The sequence below is a fragment of the Anopheles moucheti genome, chromosome X (genome assembly GCF_943734755.1).
Source record: "Anopheles moucheti chromosome X, idAnoMoucSN_F20_07, whole genome shotgun sequence".
In the NCBI taxonomy this organism is placed as follows: domain Eukaryota; kingdom Metazoa; phylum Arthropoda; class Insecta; order Diptera; family Culicidae; genus Anopheles; species Anopheles moucheti.
In genome coordinates this window covers 10410782-10431456 of record NC_069142.1, presented here as the reverse complement: position 1 = coordinate 10431456, position 20675 = coordinate 10410782, and the positions used below count along the sequence as shown (strand labels likewise).

At 44.8% G+C, this 20675-nt stretch overlaps 1 protein-coding gene across 1 annotated transcript in view; it reads left to right on the top strand.

Annotated features, from left to right (window-relative positions):
- Nucleotides 1–3531: 3531 nt before the first annotated feature.
- LOC128306361 (octopamine receptor Oamb-like) overlaps nucleotides 3532–20675 on the top strand; it is a 32451-nt gene continuing 15307 nt past the window's right edge. The window contains exon 1 of the mRNA XM_053043842.1: nucleotides 3532–3783. Coding sequence (XP_052899802.1) covers nucleotides 3532–3783 — 252 coding nt within the window. The remainder of the gene's footprint in view (nucleotides 3784–20675) is intronic.

The following is a 20675-nucleotide window of genomic DNA, read 5'->3' as shown; positions in this document are numbered from 1 at the left end:
CTGGGAAACACGTTGGACAATTGTACAGGAATATGCGTTTAGAAACACACAGTACGACGCAGTAAGTTTCGCAAACACGAACTACGAAAAGAAGCCATAACAATAAGCTTCTACTTCATTTCAGTACGGCGAATGAGGTGGAGAATGTTTAAAAAAAATTTATAAAATTTATTTTCCGATTTGAAGGACCAGGTACCGGGCGCCTCCACTCGGATTAGGTCACTTGTGGTTTTGGGTGTGAATTATTTTTGAAATAATAATTTTGGATTTTATATTACAAAGAGACAATGAAGCTACAGAAAGCAAGCATGATAGTAAATTTCAGTTTGATTTGAGCATGGGAAATGGAGGTGAATCTTTTTTCACAAAGGAACTTTTCGAATTTAAGGACCAAGTACCAGGCGTCTCCATTCTGATTAGCTCCCTTGTGAATTTAGGTTTTTAAAAAGGTTTGTTTTTCTTGCGCAAAAATGCTATATGAAATTATCAAAATGAGGCAATAAAAATGGCTTCAGGTAGAGCATTATAAAATTTGTTTTATATATTTGTGCAACATAATTTAATGCTTTTTTCCCTTCATATATTTCGAAAATGATATGCCCCTAGCAATCTACCACAAACGTCGTATAAAAAAAAGCTAGAAAAATCAGCATCACACATCCATTTCCTTTGAGTATGGGAAATGAGGCTAATATTTTTTTAAAAGGATGCACCGAATTAAAGGACCAAGTACCAGGCGCCTCCATTGCTGCGGTTCAAAATGTGAATAGTTACATTCATTTGAAGAATTATGTTTTTCATTAAACTGTTAAAAACCAAGGGTAAATAATCGCTTTATATTAATCATTCGAAAATGTTTTTAAATGTTTCTGTATAGCAATGTAAATAAGTTAAAAGTTGTTGTATAACATTATATGTTACATTTTAGCTTGATTTTACTTAGTGATTTAAATCACTACAGCTTCCAAACATAGTCCGAACAGTTATGTGATGGTTTGAGTAAAAATTAGCTCATAGAAACAAGATTTTTGAATGCTATATAACTTAATATAACATCATTTTTATCTATCTCTCCAACTATTTTTGTTCGTTTCAAAGAAAAACTATGTTTCTTATAGTTATGTTGCGGACTGTATACGGCATGGTGCAGATGTATCAACATACCCACCCCCTGATTGGTGGATGTAGTTTCCATTCCCTGGAAGTGTAGATTCGATTTCCATTCTCGTAGTTTTATGTACGTACGAAACAGTATAATTATACTGCGCCAAAACAGCTTTGAGGAATTGTGCAGCTGCTAACCAGCCTTCAAGCTGCCCCTTATATTTGGATACCACACAAAGGGAATAGGAAACCCAGGAGCATCAAATGATTTCTTGTAAGAAAATGCAAATAATTCGTGTATAATCTACCCGTATCTACCCCATGTGAAGCACAAAGTGTCAAAAATTTAAAACATTTTTATTGATTATCAATGCCCCAAAAAAGGCAAAAAACCAACTTGACGCGTACATTTACACGCGACTCGTGCTGTTTTGGACCGGTGCTCGCACTGGCTGATTTCCAATCACTTTCCACGCCCGCGAAGGGCACTGCTTAACTTCCGTTGCCGTTGCTGATTTACAAATGCTGCCCGGCTTACAAAATCGATGCTATTTTTCAAAATAGCCGCACAGAAACGATTTATTCCCGGACCCCTCATTGGCTAGCCACAAATCCCAATTGTTCGGCCTTTAAGCACTAACGGTTTTGATGGTGTGTGTGTGTGTCCCGTGTTCTTTCTTTCGCTGTGTTTGTTGCTGTGCGCTTGCTCGCTCGGGCACACTGGAAAGTAGATCTTGTAAACAACGGACTCCGGGGTCCATAGTGTTGCGTGGCAGGCGGTGTGGGAGGGGGGGGGGGAGGGGTGGAAAGCGACAAGAGGAGATTGTCGTGTACACCTGTTCGGGTTTGTGAAGCACCCCCGGGGGGTTCCGGGCACGAAGGCATTCTTCACCCTGTCACGAGCACTGTTAACGCTGCATCTCCCAATCGCCCCAACCCCCCTCGTTGGGCCGTTCGGCAGCCATTGGGGGTGGGTGAGGGGCTAGGGGTTCGGTATTGGAATATGAAAGCTTACCAGCGGATTGCCTGGTAAGCTTAGCGATGGTGGTACCGGTACGTACCCCATCACACACCGCGCCAGATTTAAATGGACGCTCGGTATATCCTTCCAGGAATTTTCACGCTGCCAGCCCGGGCGACCACCTACACGAAGGTGTGAGACCCTGTTCCCTGTATCCACCCCCTGTGTATTGGGAGCTCTCGTTGATTGGTACTTGCTCGCAATCGAGTTCAATTAATGTGCAGCTGTGGTGTTCTGTGTGGCTTGGCTCCCGATGTTTCCCAGATTCGGATGGGCTGGCCATTGTGCTGGTCCGGGATAGTTGTCCTACATTAAATGCAGCAAAAGAAGTAGGCACCACACAAGGACGGAACACAATAGAAACAGAGCGATGGCCCATTTGTCGTCCGAATGAGGGGCCCGCAATTGAGCTACAATTTCCTGTCGATCTCTACTCCCCCCTTTCGGGATTTTCATGACCTGGATAGCAACGAGGTACGAACGAGGTTTGTCTGATGCATTATTGACTGCCAATGGTTGCCACTTTAAACGCTCGCTCGCTCTTCTTCGCTTCCTTCCTGCCGCTCCCATTCCGGGTTCCATTCAATCCGGTCAGTGAAACGATAAGCCATAAGGCCGCACACTGATCGATTATTTCTCAATTCGTGTTGAACGTTGCACTTTCCGGGCACAATTCGAGAGATGCAACAGGCATATACGCCTGGATGACGTAGTTCGAGCTTATCGTGATGAACAACCCACCCCCAAAAGGGGGCCCCACAACACTGGTGAGCATGACTTTGACGTAGGTCGTCTGGGACTTCCTCAACCCCCCAAACAGTGGCGCGGCTTGTATTTTCTAAATCGAGTTATTCAATTATCGTTCGATTGGTTGGATGTTGCCTCTTAGACGTGCACCCGGGAGCGTTGAGATTGAAGTTTGCTCGGAGTTTGTTGACAGCTTGCGAGTGATTGGAGGGCATTGAGTTCCCTCCAGAAACACCATCCTCAAGAAAGGCATCTGACAGCGTGGCCTGATGATGTCCGAAAAGTTCAACCGACTGGCTTTCAAGAGCCCCGAACAGTCATCTCAGAATGGGGTGGCAAAATAATACAACCGACGAAGATCTTGAGCAACTTCAATGCCCGATCTCACGCACCTCAATTCTCGCTTGCCGAACTCTGTCCCTCCCTTTGGTTGTTTACTTTCTTTCATTCGTCCCTCTCTCTCTTTCTCTCTCTTTTTCACGCTTCACAAGGGGAAAGACGCCATGACGCTACTAGCAGCAGCAGCAGCCGTCGTCGCCGCAGCCACATCGCAGTAGCTGCCCCAACAGCAACGCACCACCACACCGGAGCCCACCGGGCGCCCACTAGCAGCGCACACCGCAGTGCCGTCAACGTCGTCAACGTCGCGTACCGGAGCCATGAACGAGTCGGAGTGTGCCAGCCTGCTCGCGTCCGTACAGTGGACGGATCCGACCAATCTGGTCTCGCTGGCGGTGCTGGCATTCATCAACGTGCTCGTCATCGTCGGCAACTGTCTGGTGATTGCGGCCGTACTCTGCTCGCACAAGCTGCGCAGTGTAACCAATTTTTTCATCGTTAGTCTAGCTGTTGCTGATTTATTAGTCGGATTAGCTGTATTGCCATTTTCGGCCACCTGGGAGGTGTTTAAGGTAGGTTTTTTTTCTTGCTTCTTGCTTCGTTTTTTTTCTTTTGCTTTCTTTCCAGCGAAATCGGGAGGGTTACGTCTCCCACCTCCACGGGGGTGTCCGGTTTTTTGCTGGCGGCTTTGTGGAGGTTGTTGCTGTTCGATCACTTCGATTCGCTCCTTCCGCTTTCCGCGGTGCATCACGATAAGCTCTTTACGCACCTGACCTCTCCACCATCTCCCCGATCCGAGGCTCTTGCGTTTTTTGTTTCTTTCTTCTCTTCCTACAAACTAAATCTCCCCACCGTCCACTCTCGCGTGTGCAGCGCCGATTTTCTATGCAAATGCAAAGTGCAATCGTCTCTATCGCTCTGACACCCACCCAACACCCCGGGCTTTTCCACTGTCACCCAGATGGAGAGTCACACGGCCCCGACAAACGACTATAATAATGGGCTCGATTTGGTCCAACCCTTACATGACCCATTCAACTCTCCGAGGCAACAGAAAACAAAAAAATCCCGGAAAAGTGTCCAACACTTCAGACCGGTAAATCCATTCGAGCACCAGCACCCCCATCGTTAGTAGCCCCGATGATATCCAGCACAACCGTCACCCTCGTCACGCGTAATGGCGCCCCTAACCTGCAAGGGTTAACGTTTCTGCGACGCTTTGCAAAAAAAAAAAGAGTCACGAGTGTTAACATCTTGTCGCAGAAAAGCTTGTACGCATACGGTCGATCGTGTTTCTCGGCCCGCCAACACCGCGCGATGATGGCGATGCATTTACATTTGCAACTTCAATCCGCATCCCACCACCGTACCGTGCGAAAAGGTGGTTTGGGTGGCGTTACGTGCGCCGCACACTGCACCACGAAATGGCAATTATGTTCCACGCTGCACGAAGCCCACGATTGCTCACTTTGGTGCTGGTGGTGCGCTCGTTTCACGGCCCTTCCCGTTGCCCGTTAGGGGGGAACGGTAATAAAATAAACGACATCCACATCGGCGTCGACAAAATGATCGTCAATTTTTGTTGTTGTGCACACGGAACCTCGACGGCATGGAGGCACGTGCCTGGTTAGAGATAATGCCGCTTAATAAAGCAACTCCGATCGATCTAGGGCTCGTGAGAATAAGGCTCCAAGATGTGGCAGAGTGGATTACTTGGATGATTCTGTTTTTTTTTAAAGATATTTTATTCAGCCGATGCTCAATGTTTCGAATGTTTGTCTGTGTGCTTTGAAGTTGGCTGAGTTCTTGCATCATAAATGAGTGTCTGAATAATCACTCTGAGTGATTGGGTCGCGTGACTCTCATTTTCATTGGCAGTTATTTCGAATTTAGAAATTATTATTTGAATCGAAACCTCTTTACTGTTTAGAGAGGCTTTAAAAGGACTTATTTCAGTGACACCTACTACTACTATCCTACTACTATCCTACTACTAGCGACACCTATCTACAATAGAACACCAGAGGGAAGATATGTTGCATCAAGAGATACATTATATCCGAAGGAATGATTCCATACGGCATTTCTAATACCTTCTTTGAAGTTCTTGCGAAAAACTCTCTTTCTCTGGAGTTGTGGAGAAAGTGCTGGGGAGAGCCTCTATGAGATGTCTAATTATAGGCTATAGGACGAGGTACGTGACAATGTGATCAATGCCCTTGGAGGCCCAGGGCGGAATTTTTCAAGGGGGGCCCATAATTTTGCTACGGCATTATCGGTGATGTACTTCACACATGATGTAACAACACCAGCAAAGTCTCGGAAAGAAAGCTCCCTTGCGTACATCTCAGAGTTCTGTTGCGTAGCCCTGTAAACGGGCCTAGTAAGCTAGTCTATATATAAACGTTTGTATGCGCTAAGGAGAACGATAATGCCACTACTTGGATCGCCATTAGCTGGTACGGAATTCCATACAAAACCAGCTGTTTTCAGATTGCCGATACCAGGAGAGCATCCACGGAAGAGGTAGCACCTTGTACAGCAATTTTGCTCGAAAACCGCCGAAAGGTATGCAATGTTTAAACACTAACTTTCCCGTTGGTCGTGAAAAATTTCTTCGAAAACTACCAGTTTCCGAATTTAAAGTACCAGGAGAGCATGCACGGAAGAGGTAGCTCCTGGTACTGCGCCGTAAGGTATGCAATGTTTATACACTAACCTTGCAACCAACTTGCAACGCAATGCGCCGTAAGGTATGCAATGTTTATACACTAACCTTGCAACCAACTTGCAATGCAAGTTTGGTGCATGCAAGAAACTTGCAGCAAGATGGCGCCCAACTTCGTACTTGCAACATATGTCACGCAACATATAATGATGAGTCGGGCTTGCGACACGTCTTTATTCGTTGGTGATTCGAACAGAAGAGAGAGGCTTGTACTCTTATTTTGCTAACGCATGCATCCGGCATCCACACACATGTATGCAAGGCAGCGTTTACCATACATGGTACTCTTCTTAGCTTGTAGCATACCAGTTGGTATTTAATTATATGTTGCGCAACATCTGGCATGCAACATCTTACATGCAACAACTTGGGATTGCAACTACCGGGAAGCGCGGGGCTGGTACCAGGTGTCACCTCTTGAAAAACATGCTCTCCTGGTATCGAAAATCTGAAAACAGCTGGTTTGTATGGAAAGTTAGTGTATAAACATTGCATACCTTACGGCGCAGTACCAGGAGCTACCTCTTCCGTGCATGCTCTCCTGGTATTATACATTCGGAAACTGGAAGTTTTCGAAGAAATTTTTCTCGACCAACGGGAAAGTTAGTGTTTGAACATTGCATACCTTTCGGCGGTTTTCAACCAAAATTGCTGTAGAGGTGCCTCCTCTTCCTTTCCTGGTACTATAGATTCGGAAATCCTGGTGCAATTTCGTGTATACTTTAAAGTCACAAAGTCGATCTGTTTCTTTGCATTTAATTTATCACATAGAAACAAATGTTTTATATAACCAAGGAAGATATTTTTGATCACTATTGTACCTTTTAAATTAATTTGTTTTTTGCTATATATTAACTCTGCCGTTAAGTTTTCAAAAATCGCGCAATCGGCACCAATTTTTTGGGGTCCCCAACACGGCGAGGCACTAAGTGACCGCCTACTCCGCCTACCGTTTGATCCGCCGCTGATTATATCAAATTATGATAAAAAGCTTCACTAATATTTCCCATCCTGCCGACATGCCGAGTAGATATTGTTGTAAAATCTATAATTGGAAAGCGATAACGGAACAAAGACGCAAGTTTTGCAAGCACTTCGGGTAGTGCCTTTCGGGTTTATTCTATAAATTTCCAAATCCATCCCACCCGCGTTACATGAGCGGGGCGCTTTCAATCCATATCATGTGTCAAAATCGGATCAGCACATGTACGTTGTTGCAGACACCGGTAGACCGTCGACCAGCGATGTAGAGGATACCCTGGATACGCTTAATACGTTCAGCTTAATTAAATTGTGCCGATACTGTCCGAAAACCACCGCAATGAAAGCCACAAATGACGCCCGACGATGTTTATGGTCCTTTTCCCCCAGGCGTGTAACCATCGAACCGGGCGTATCGTTATCGTTATCGTACCGTGTGTGGGATACGTACCAAGAACCAGTTAAAGCCGTATACGCCATCGGCTTTTGCTTGACCTCAACTGCTCGGCCCGGTGAGACCCACAGTGATCCTCCAGCAATTTCGTAATGCTCCAGACAGAGGCACTCTACCGTTACTGGGGGTGGTGCAATTCCCGGACCGCTACGTGATCGGCCGTTGATTGAGATTATTAATTTCCCTTCCCAAAAAAACCTCCCCCCTCCCTCACCATTGCAATCTAGAATTTGCGTGTTGCGTGGAGCAGTCCCCCACTGGATAAGATGTTATCTTCCTGGTGCGAGCGATACGGTTTCAATGGGCACTAGCATAAAAGAACAATAACGAAGTGGTCTTGCTGTAACCTCGGGGGATGGTTTTTTTGGGGGGGACGGGGGTGTACGCAGGACATCCCAGCCTCAGCGCTCCCTAGTCCGGGCGTTCGGGTTTTGGGATACACGATTGTATCGAAAAACCACAATCGACCCAGTTTTTCATCCCCCAAACCACCCCATTCCGCCAAACAAAACCGCACCGGGAAAACGAGGGGATGATGCTTTTGTGTGTGTGTGTGTGTGCTGTGGATGTGATCCCTTACAGTTGGGTTGGAACGAATGACTGTCAGACGATAAACTGCAGTTTGCCACCAAGGATCGGGGAGTGAAGTGAATCAGTGATTCATTTTCTCAACCACCGCCTGGAACACCGTTCCGTTTGCTTGGGGGTGGTGAAGAAAAGGGGACAGTGGGAGGGGTGAATGAGGCAGCATATGCTCCTTTGGGGATATTTGCTCACCTAACGGGCAAAGGCAACATCGCCAACATCGAACCAACCCCCCAACCAAACCCTTAATCGGGGAGAGCAGGAGGAGTGCACAAATGGAAAAGGGTAGCTACGCCCCTAAATGTATGCAGAATCAAGCAGATACACCCGCACACGTACACACACTTCGGTAGAAGGTGAAAGACAAAACGGGAAGTAGGAAAAAGTGGAAAAAAAGGAAAACGTTGCGTACCCCATCAGCACAGCAACCGAAACTCAATATTCATTCAAATTTATTCAGATTTCTTATCAATCCTTCTGTCCCGCTGTGTGCCTAACCACCCCCCCCCCCCCCCCCCTCCCCCATTCCTATCGGTGTGTGTATGTGTGTGTATTAAAAATCACAGCTCCCATATTTCCAACCCACTCCCCTCACCAGAGTCTTCCCATCCTCCTTTCAACCCCCTTTTTTGCTTCGGCAGACCCCTTGTAGACGGCACCCGTCCCAAAAAGGGCGACCTCTTATTCGGCATGTGAATCATAAATTTACAGCTACTGAAAGCTAAGAAACAACAGCACAAAAAAATGTGTGCAGTTTTGGCTTTTGGAAAATGAGTTTCCACCCCCCCCTCCTCACCCCTCCTTTCCACCCCCTCTACGTTATCACCAAAGTTCGAAGCCCGAACGCACGTACTCGCGTGGTTTGGCATCGTGTCGAAGGAGCTGATGATCGAGTCCGGTTCAGTGGGCTGGGCGGGAAAAGAAAACCCGATCGGTGGCAGTTTGGGGCAAAAATTTTCCGAACCGGAAACCCCGTTCTTCGAGTGTGTGTTTGTGTGTGAAAATCGGGGATGGCAGCGTGCTATCAGAAGTTCAACGTATAACAAATAGACGTGACAGGGTGAGAAGGGCGAAACAAGTATGCCGCAGCACTGTAGCTGGGAGAAAAGAGAAAAAAAGGACACCAGGAACGTGGGATCGGGGAATGGATGAAGTTCGCGAGCTGATAGCAGCAGTAACTCCCAGCAGAGCGAAGCGTACGATAAGCCACTACCTTGGAGCCGAAACAACAAAAAAACGGCAAAAAGAAAAGCAAACTAGAATCTCCCAGGATGATCTGCGCCATCTTGCGAGCTTCGTGGAAAGGTTAATCGCTACAGTGGACCCCATCCCATATTTAACATAGCCGCGGCACAGCGATGATGCTTCTCTTGCTGCACGCCGTGCCCCGTTCTGGTTTCGATCCTTATCACGCTCGCACAACACCGTCCCCCGACGCGGCATGACGACAGTCGCCGTTTGCCGGTTTCCCGTTGGGTTAGGCACAAACCCCCCCCCCACCCCCCCCTCCCCCACTCGTGGATCACTCGTGTACCGTTGCAGATTGAATTATCTTATAAATTGGCTTTATTATGAAAGCCAATAATTTTATCTGATAAAGGTTGCGTAACCCTATTTCGCTTCTCTTCATCTGCTTCGCACGAAGACGCACACCACCAACCCCTCCTTGCTCCCTGCTCATTCCCCTTCTTCAGCCATCCACCCATCGCAGTCTCAATGCACCAGGTTTTCTTTATCGGAGGGTTTTCTTTCTCCGGATGTAGTTTTTCCATTCATTTTCTCGCTTCACACTTACTTGCAGCCATTTTCTTTTTTTTTGTTGTTGCTCTTTTGTTGCTTCTACAATGGTTGTTTTTTGTTGTTGTTTGTATTCCAGCCTCTAGCAAACGGTGGTGGTGACATTTGACCTGAAGTGTTTGTATGTGATATACACTGTGAAGGATTCGTTGAACAAGGGAAGGGGAAGTGAAGCGGGATGAACATCATACGCTGAGGGGAGGTTTTTTATTTACCCCAACGTTACGCTCCATTCACTAGATCGACGGGTTTCCGAAGATTCCTTTTTAAAAATAGCATTGTTAAAGTTTAGTTGCATATTATTAGGCGGTTAACCGGCTCATGCATTGCATACTTTTAGGCGCTTTTTGTGCTTTATATACGCCTGATGGGTTACAAGCAAAACTGAATATGGAACTAAATAAATGATTGATATCTGTTTAAAAAAGGACTTTAAACGCAATTTGTATCGTTGGCATGAGTTTGGAATATGTCTATTTATTTTAATTTAACGGATATGAGAGAGAAGATGGAAAAAGGTATGTTACAAAAGTTTGTAAAAGCGAGTTTAATTTAACTTTTACTGCCCTGCTACATAAGTATTGTTGGACTAATCTAATTTAGATTCCTTTGCCAACCAATTGAGCCATATTTTTTAACTGATTTAGTTACTCAGAAACTAAAGTAATTTTTAGTATTCAATCTTTCGAGGGTCTCCTCTCGACTCCTTATTTGAATGATTCCTTAATAAAGATTCATATGAATGACTCTTATTTTCCTCTTCTTCAATTTTGCGGTGCGGGAATGTCAAATGATTCTCTCTAATTCACTCTTCTCAAAAGATTCATTAAGCACAACACTATTGCTACTGCAAATACATTAAGTACCAGGCGTCCCCATGAGTTTATTTTATCGTTTTTTTTTCAATATTTGTAAACAATTCTGTAAGAAATACTAAAATTGGAAGATGAAAAAATTGTGTGATTTTTCGTTGTATTTTACAAAAACATTAAAACAATAATAAAACTTATTACGCTTGGGTAGGTTTTCGTTGCCTATTTTATTTAGCGCCACCAGGTGGTAAAATTCATAACTAAATATGAAATGTACTTTACTATCAATTTTATTGCAACATTTGTCCTAAACAGCTCCACCAATGGGTGGAGATCATCTTTACGCGCAGGTGCGTTCCATCTTGTTGATTTCCCACCCCATCGTAAAAAACGTAACTCACCCTTCCGAATGGATTCTAATATACATACTTTGCAGCGTGATAATTCTTCAAAAGCTTCCAATAGCTTTGATGGTGCACGAGTTAAAGGAAACCCACCCGGGCAAGAAGCACCACGAAGGCAAATGGATGGAAACGTGCTAGAGTTGCTCCCACCGTCACTGGGAAGTCGGGGAAAAAATGGAGCTTTTTCTGGCCCCTACCCCACCCCCGGCGTGTTATTATTATTCAGATGAACCATGACGGTGTATGTGTGACGATAAGAACGTTGCCACTCTATCTCTGTTTTATTTTTTGCTTGTTACTTCCCAAGAAAAGCACCCCAAGCAAGAACGGTGGGTCATATTGTCACCTTAACCTTACACTCCCTCCCCCCCCCCCCTCCGCGTTACTCACACTCTTGCTCTGGGGGTGGGTGTGTGCGTGCAAAAGCAAATGGTATCAGTTTCGGGGTTGCAAATTCATTCAATATCCGCCAGACTGCGGAGGATAGGTGTGAAAGGTGTGGGCAAGGATAAAACGAATCCTTCCCGAACCGGCCAGAGCGCTTTGGCGATAAAAAGGGAATGGAAAGCGAGAGGGTGTGTGTGTGAGAGAGGGAGAGAATGCTATCCGCTCAACCCCCCTACACAGAAGCATCACCGTACTGTTGGTGCTCTGTAACTCTTGGGAAGGATTGGGTGTAAGCCATCATCATCTTCATCATCATCATCATCATCATCACCATCACGATGCCCTATTCCAATTCGAATTGAACTCGAGGTGGCGCAAGGTGGTGGGAAAATGGTGGATAAGTGCCGGCGGTGTTGTAAGGTAAATGTGAAATGAAAACGCCTCAATCAGCAGATCTGCACCGGGTAGCTGTGGCGACGACAAGTCGACAGCTCACTTCGTCGGTTAATTAAGTTTGAAGTGAGCTCTTCTTTCCCTTTCGTTTGTGTTTCGTTTGTCTCTTCCCTGCTCCTTTCCTTCTTTTTCTCGTTCCCTCTCTCTCTCTCTCTCTTTCCCGCTTTCTTATTGGCTGCTGGTACTTGCAGTTAAATTGCTTTAAAGAAAAGCAGCGAGCGCCGGCACGGATATGCGGTGTCACTCGTACGCCGTACGTTCTCATCGACACTTTGAGGGATTTCCAGAGTTTCGCCTTTCATTTGTTGAATCATTTAAATTGCATTTCGCACCGTTCTTTCTGTGACCATTATCCCGGTACGTTGCTTTTGCTCCCATCTCATCCTCATCCCTCGTCTGTGTTGCTAGCTTTGCCTGTGCTTTTCAGTGAGTTTTTGGTTGGCGAGGAGGGGGAGAGGAAGGGAGAAGAGAGGGGGATTTTTATTTTCCTTTTATTCTTTTGCACATTTACAGCTTTTCTCCTCTCACTCTCTTCTACCGCTCTTCGTTTTAAGCACTTCTCGGCAACACTTTGCAAATGTGTTTCTGATGACTTCATCGAAACGGTTCAATAGAAGAAAAAAACAAACAATAATGTGCAAAGAAAAAAAGCAGCAACTCCATTCAAACTTATTTCTTAAACCGTCAATTGGCAGCTTAGCAAATGCGGTAGTTAAGCTTCTTTTACACTATCAACATTTAAAAGGAGCAAGCATGTTGGCAACGTTAAAGAAAAAATAGTTTATTTGATATGAAAGGGTTCGTCGCTTGCCGCCTGCCACCGGGAACGCTAAACGACTCACCGAACGTATGCGCCTAATCTGCCCCGCACGATGTGAGTCAGGGCTGTTGGCATGCCTCGCCACGGTGTGTGGAAGTTTACCGATAAAAATGATCACTAATGCTTTCCGTCTTCCTCAACAAAATAAATAAAAATAAATAAATAAAACTACCGTCTACAAAATGTCGCCTCGTCGCGGGTTTTGTTGCTTCTTTTCAACTCGCTTCTCAAAAATCGCCCGACCGTAAAGCGGGCAACCGAAACCAAGAAGCAAGTCGGTGTGACTGGCCAAAAGAACCCAGGCACGAGCGTACACGCGAACGCAGCCAAAAAGTTTCCACGGTGGATGATTTTCCACGCGGTTGTTTTTGTGCTTTAGTTTCGTTTTCCCATTTTTTTTACGACTGCTTAAATCGCAAGGAAACCAACGGGTGCAGTTGGTCCAATGTTGCATTATGATGGTTCGCTTTATGGAGTGGCTACGAAGCAAAAGCAAGCTTTTTGCTTCTGCTGGTATGCGACTTGTGTGTTGAGAACTTTAGTCGATACAAGTGAATGGGGGGAAAAAATATATCCGTGGGATCAACAACCCCCCCCCCCCCCCCCCCACCATAAGGCATTAATATCTGAAGTAAACAAACGGCGAAACTCTAGAAGGAATGATTATCATTTGTTTTGAAACAACTCCCACCACGGCAACACACACAAAAAATTACATAAAAAACTTTATAAGCAAGATCGATTATATTATTGCGCCTAGATGGCGGCAATACGGACAACAAGCTGGTGGGGCATTGCGTAATTATGACCGATCACCTTTATCATCACGCTCGGTGGTGAATATGTGAATATGGTGGGCGTGTACGTCCATTGTATATTTCCTTCGTTTGCTGTCCTCCCCTCCCTCCCTTTATTTTCTTTCATGTCCCATTTGTTTCTATCTGACGCCGTGGAGAAAAGCCTACTTCAACCTTATGGAAATATATTCATAACGCTGGTTTTAGGTTTATTCTCTATCTCTCGTTTTCTTTCTTCTTCTATTCTTTCTTTTCTTTATATCTCTCTCTCTCTCTCTCTCTCTCTCTCTCTCTCTCTCTCTTTTTTCACATTTCGTTTTGCACCGTGGAGACGCGGGTTTTGCAAACTTTGAATGGAGCGATTGTGCAAAAGATGCCTCCATCTTTCACTCCGCTGCGTCGGAAGGGTGGAAGGGACACGTGTGTAGTGGTTTTAATAAATCGGCCACCATCGTCCTCTGTACCGTGGCAGCGCAACAAAAGGAGAAGAAAGAGAAGAAAAACCCAACACGTACGCGAAAAGCTTGCCCGAACTCTCTGTACGTTTGAAGTAGTTACCTAACGGAACAGGGAGTTGAAGAGGTTGCTCAACTTTTGCCCGTTCAAGGCGCATTTTCCGTCGAAGTTTTCCCTTACAATAGTTTTCATAATTTTTTTTCCTTTCCACCCCTCTATCTCCTGGGTGGGTTCCTTCGGTGTCTGCGTATTCGGAAGGCACTTCGGGGCCGCATCGGGGTTCTCGGTCGTGTCTTCAAGGGGTTAGCGATATTCTACCAACTTCATCCATAGCACGCGGTTTTCCGTCATCCCCTCACCGCCAATACTTTTCCCCTTCAGCGATGGAGTGAAGGGAGAGGAAAAACAAAGAAAAACATCAACGGATAAGCAGAGCAGCTTTTCGTGCATCATTAAGGCATTCGATTTGCTTGCCACCGCTTGGCCACAAACCGCCGCGCCGGTTCGCGTGTGTGCACCAGAAGGTCGCATCCGTTTCCGAGGCGGCTTGCTGCATATGTCCGATTACTATTTTGGCCTTCGTTTGGCACACCGGGACCCGTGCGCAACTTTAATTACGGGTCAGGTAAACCGAGCCGAAGTGGCTGGGGCTGGAGAAAATAATGGTTTCGACCTTCGCGCGGGGCGTGGGGGTTCGTCGTCTTGACACGGCTTGATACGGCTTATCGATTGGACGGTGTGTTTTGGTTGGGGTGTGCTTTGATTTATATGCGCCCGTGTTGCATTGTGCGGTTTGGTGGGTTTGCCTGCACTGTGCATATCCTTGAAGTTGTGATGAACTGACTCTTGCGAAACGGTGCATGATGTACGCTAAACAAACACGAACGGGCAGACGGATAAAGCTCTTATAGAAGTCACCAGTTGTGAGGTTTAGTGTGTGGAAGGATCTTATCTTTTTTACTTCAATCTTTCCCATTATCTATATCGCTCGCTAGAGTTCAACCAAAAAGGTCGGATAGTTAGTCCAAGGGGTTTGTCTAGATGAGAATTTTCCAAGTAGTCTTGGTCATCAAATGGAACAACTCAAAAATGCTATTATCTTTCAAACACTGAGCGTCTCAAGTGAATGCTTAGTAGCATCCAATTAAAGTTCCTTCAGAACTGCAAATTCGCAGTGGAATTGTCTACTACTAACAACATTTACAATCAAATACCTCAGAGACTATATTGCTGTAATAATTGAGGGCATTCAATCTGAGTAACTCTGAGACCTTTATATTTCTAGTATCACTTCTTTCTAACTTATAGCTACGTCTTCTCATGTACTTTGGAGGTATGTTACAATGAAGCTCAAGAGTTCTGCTGTCTGCGAAGAATTATTGAACCGAATCTGAACAACTGGAAGTTTCATTATTTTCAGAAGACCACTATATCCACGGTCTAGCTACATATAACTTCAGGATCTAACAGGAATTGAGTTCTATAATTATTTACTCTGATTCTTGATGTTGAGCAAGGTTGAGCTTTACTTTGGACTTCATCAGTTGATTCTATCCTCGACTGACATGATGATAAAACGAAACTCCACCTCGAAGTTTGAGCGATACTGGAACGGAACACCTTGTCGAGGTTTGAGCGATAACTGCAGAGAGACTCCCCGTCGTAGTTGGAAGGATACGAAGGAGTTCCTTTTTCCTAGAGGGCGCTTTTTGCCGTGATAAGACTATCTAGTGCAACAGCTTGAAGAATCTTAAAAGTTGAAGAATTTTACTTCAAATCTTCAAAACACTGAGAGATTCTCGTCAGATCTAAAGATGGTTGGAGTTGGCGGTCGTCTAGGGACTCGCCATGTAGAGATCCTTGGAGAATATGTGGAGTGTGATGGTCCCACGGCTGTGAGATGATGTCAAAATCCGGTGTTTGACACCCTCTACGAGTGAGACCTCGAAAACAGAGAGACCTCTAAAAGAATTCCAAACATTCCACCCGCAGTCCTCCTATGTTTCTAGTACCTCAAGCGAATAAAATTTGTACAAATGTAATTCTTTATAATCTTCTGCAGTTGTTCTACATCAGTTGCGTCGAAGCACTCAAGTAACACAGGTCAAAACAATCTCTTTTGTTCGGTTACCTAATATATCCCTGTCCGTTGCGTAGTTTTGGTCACATTGTCCACATGCAAAGCTCAGCCAACCATCATAATCGCTTCACGTTTGTCGACGGGTGGTGTCGGAGTTCCCCTTCATCCTTAGACCTTCCCACTCCTCGCCACTACACCTCGGATAATCTGATCGCTAGGTGCGTGAGAACAATGACCATCTGGGGCACCGCTTGGCGATGGTTTTCGGTGTCGTTGGCGTGCAGGACCGTTCGTACGTCCATTAAGATAGCCCGAAACGTGCCGCTGATAGAGACCGCACGGATAGATCCCAAAGGATAACAAACGCCCGCAACGACCATAGCCAAAAGCACCCCGCTGGGATCGTTACCATAAATCCAGCCCTCAGCACCGCCTCCCCCCCCCCCCCCCCACTACCTGCCCTTTGTGTTGCAATTGCTGCGATATCACGCTGCCCCATCACTCTGTCCGCACAGCCGACCCACGCCGGACGAAAATCGGTGCAAAAGGGAAGGATTCGTGCTGTAAATAAAATACAGCAAACATGACTATTTATGCATGAATTTAAACGCTGCCGAAAACGAAGGGAAATGGCGTCGCGCCAGAGCGCCCTCAAAGATGGCGGCCAGATGGAAGTGTGTTACCTCCCGGTAGGGGCGGGTGGCGTGATGTATGGGCGAAGGTGAAAGTGTCGAAAACCTTGGCACACAGCACAGGACGGGGTGAAGAAAACCCGAGGGCAAAAGAGTAACACAGAAACGAATAAATAATAAACGAACCCAAAGGCTCAGATTCACCCATGAACGAAGCAAAACCCCTTTTTTCGGCTCGCGAAGGTCGAGGCTTTCGTTGATTTGACTGAATTTGTGATGGAGATGGCCGAAGGGGTGTATGAATAGGGGTGGGGGGGACGGTCTCCTTCTTCTTTACCTCGCTTTTCTGCCATCCTTTCACATGGGAGTGAATGTGTGGTAGACAAAACAAATAAAAGCACTCAAAGCACATCCTCTACAGAAGGACCCAAGCAGCACCACGAGTGCACGGTGTGATGAGGGTATGTGTGAGGGTGGAAGCAACGGTGGGAGGTGTAGGTGTCTGGAGGTCGTTTATTAGCTTCTCTGCCTTTGGCTTAAGCGGATGCACACGAACTCGCTTGGAACAGTAAGTCTCCCTTTCCCCTTTGTATTACTCTCTTTCTTTCTCTTTCCCCCTCTCTCTCTCTCACACACACTCACACCTAACCACAGCGAGTTTATTCGCACGTTCCGGAGGCCGCGGCTGGTGATTAAAACACGTTTTGTGTAAAAGTGATAATGCGATTAGGTGATAATTGAAAATTTATAATTCATTCGCCGCAAAAAGGAACACATAGGGGCAGATCATACTTTTTCGTTAGAGAAGCTTCCATCTAAAGACGGCATCTGTCAAATAAAACAGGTACCTGGGAAGAAAATTCAGAAAGAATTAGGTAGGAAATTCATTTAAAGTTTATAAAAATATCCTTAAAATTATGTAAAACAATTTACAAATCTGATTATTACACGAACCTTAATTGAAACTTTAAAAATGTTTGTATTACAACTTTGTAACGCGTATTTTAAAAACTTCATATTACTCATTACTTTAAAGAAATTTTAAAAGATTAACGATAGCATGTTGTAATTGGTTCTTTTCTTCTTAACATAAAAATGGGATTAAAAGATGTGAGTGTAAGACAATTCCTCCAGGAAACGTTTGCGAACTAAAACTAAATAATTTCTAAAAACCCAGAAACCAACCCGACAATAAAAACATAACACATAAATCAAAGCATTTTATCCATTCTTATAAGCTAGAAGACTGCGAACGAAGTAACAAAAAAAAAAGAAAACTAGAATAATCTTCTTTTCCTAGGCTATGCTGTGAGGGAGAAATGGGAAATTGACAGCGGTGAAGTCCCCAAACGTCAAAACGCATACAGAAAAAATAGTTGAAAGTATGATCTACCCCATTGATAGTGGTCTTTACCTCTCTCTTTCTCTCCTCGCCCATCTCTTTAGCTCGAAATTACTCTCTCTCTCTCTTTCTCTCTCGTTTATATAATTGTTTTACTAACATATTAATAATTACTTCTTTTTTTACCTCTCCGCGCGTAATGGGCCTCTCGCGTTCACTTCGTTTTTAACTGCTTCGTCCTGATTCGGGGTTAGAGGATCGATTCAATGCTTTCACCATTTTCCGGAATGGTGCCGAAAAGCTAACCAACGATCCTGACCGCACCTGCCGCACCTCGCACTGCCCGTAAACCGACCGGAGAACCGAGGCGTAGAGTAATTTGTAAGACTCCTCCCGTGTGCTGGTTCGCTTTTGCTTCCTCGGCGGCCCTAGTGGCACACCGCGCGCCCTGCGCCCCCCCCTCTCTCGCTGGTGCTTCGTACGATTTATTGCGTGGCATGTTATTATCGCTGTGTGTGGCTTAGTTTGCTTTTGTGTAACCACTCCACATTAAACCGCTCAGCAAGCAAGCTACTTCGGGAGAATCGAAGCCAGTGGAGGCAAAAAGAAAACACAAGGCAGTTAAATTTCCCAACTGAATTCGGCTCGAAAGCATCCTTTGAGGAAGTGGGGAGTGTTAGAGGGGGGGGGGGACTGTTTGAGGATTGAGGGGTGGGGGGAGGGGAGGTCCACTTCGATGGGTCCGTTTGCACGTTTCTGTCCGTTACGAAAGAGTGCTTACCCTCAAGTCTCGCACCCTCTCTCTCTCTCTCTCTCTCTCTCTTCCCATCTCACTCCCACCCACCCTTCCACTCCCTCGCATTCGATCCGCACCTTTAAGCGGGTGGGAATGGCCTTGCAATATTGGTCGCGCGAAAAAAAAGTGCTTTATCGACTATTTGTGCTTCTTGATGGTTGGGTATTATTTTTCTTTACCAATCTTCCAGCCATCCCCTCCCCCCCCCCTCCCACACTTCTTCCTCATCACTTTTTAAATTTTCCTTCTTTGTAAGCAGACGAGAAAACTTTGTCCTGCTCTCTCTCTCTCTCTCTCTCTCTCTCTCTCTCTCTCTCTCTCTCTCTCGCTCCTTCTCTCCAGCGCCAAACCGCAAAGCATAATTTCTTGTCCACTTTTCGTGTCCCTTATATTCAATTCATTTCCCTCGAGAGGACTTCACTCCACACGGGAGCTGGTGCGGAAAGGGGGTGGCAGCGTGGGGGTGGGGAAATTGCGTATCGTCCGGTATCGATTTTCGACCGACCGACCGACCGAACGTGCCACCCCTGCCTATGAGTGGCGACACACTTGAGCTTGTGAAGTGCATTCAACTGCGGAAAAATCCCTCCTCACGAAGGTTTGAAGAGGACGGCAATGGATGTGGTCGGGGTGGTTTGGTAATTTAAAAGCGAACGGTAGGTGATGGGCTGCTATCGTTTTCGCTATTTTTATTCTGCAGTTGGGGATTTCTTTTTTTTTATTATTTATTTCTACTCGTGAGTATTGGCCCTTAGCGGTCCTTGTCAATTGACCACTTGGAGCAGTACGCTTTCACGCACGCGTCTCTCGGTTCTTCCCTTTTTTCCCATCTGCTTCATTACAATTACAGCCCCACGCACAGTATCGCACGAATACATTTGCGCACTCGATCAGCAGAAGGATCACAATGGTTTCAAGTACCACGCGCCCGAATGAATTCCATTCCCCTGTTTCATTTTCCTGTTTATTTTATCCTGTCCTGCATACACTTTGCATGATGTATGAATAAAATACACGTCGGAAGGAGTATTCTATTTGAATGCGTAATGTGTGATGATTTGAATGTGTAATAACCTCACAAAAATAATCCATCACATTTCCCCACTGGGCACATTGGGCATTTTTGCGAGATAAAGAGGAAATAATTAACAGTCAATGAGCGGCAAACTCAACATGGTAATATGTAGGAATTAACTAAGAAAAACCAAAAATTTCATTTAAAAATATAAATAAACAAGTTTTCTCTTTTATCAATGCTTCAACCCAATGAAATTATATAAATATTGGACTGATTTTAATTATTTAGATACTAGTTTTACTATTCAATTTGTATGTGTACTCCTGCTAGTGGTATGTAACACATTTCAGATAAAATTTAGAAAAAGTTTGTAAAAAACACATGTAAAACATTATGTGTTTTAAACATTTTCTTGAAACAGATACATAAGGTACCAGGCGTCTCCATAGTTTGGGTTACTATTAAATTGTTTTACTATTAAATTTATATGTGTGCTCGTGCTAGTGGTATGTAACACAATTCAGAAAAAAATGGGAAAAGTTTATAAAAAACGCATTTAAAATGTTATGTGTTTTAAACTGTAATTGTAAATGTGAAACTGATACATAAGGTACTAGGCGTCTCCATATTGTTTTTAATGAAGGATTTATTTGTTCAAACTTTTTGCACATGTGGAACTAAACTAAATCGAATAAATATTTTTTTTATTATTTAATTTATATTATGACGGCAAGAATAAATAAGTTTAATAATTTAAAAAAACATAAAAAAAATGTTATGCTAATTTTGAATATTAGTACTTTGGAATTGTTTGTCTTCCTTAATATACCTTAATACAAGAGGAGATCTTCAAATCAAGAGACTGAGGCTATATAAAACGAGATATGTGATAAGATATGTGTGCGTCGTGTGAAAGAACACA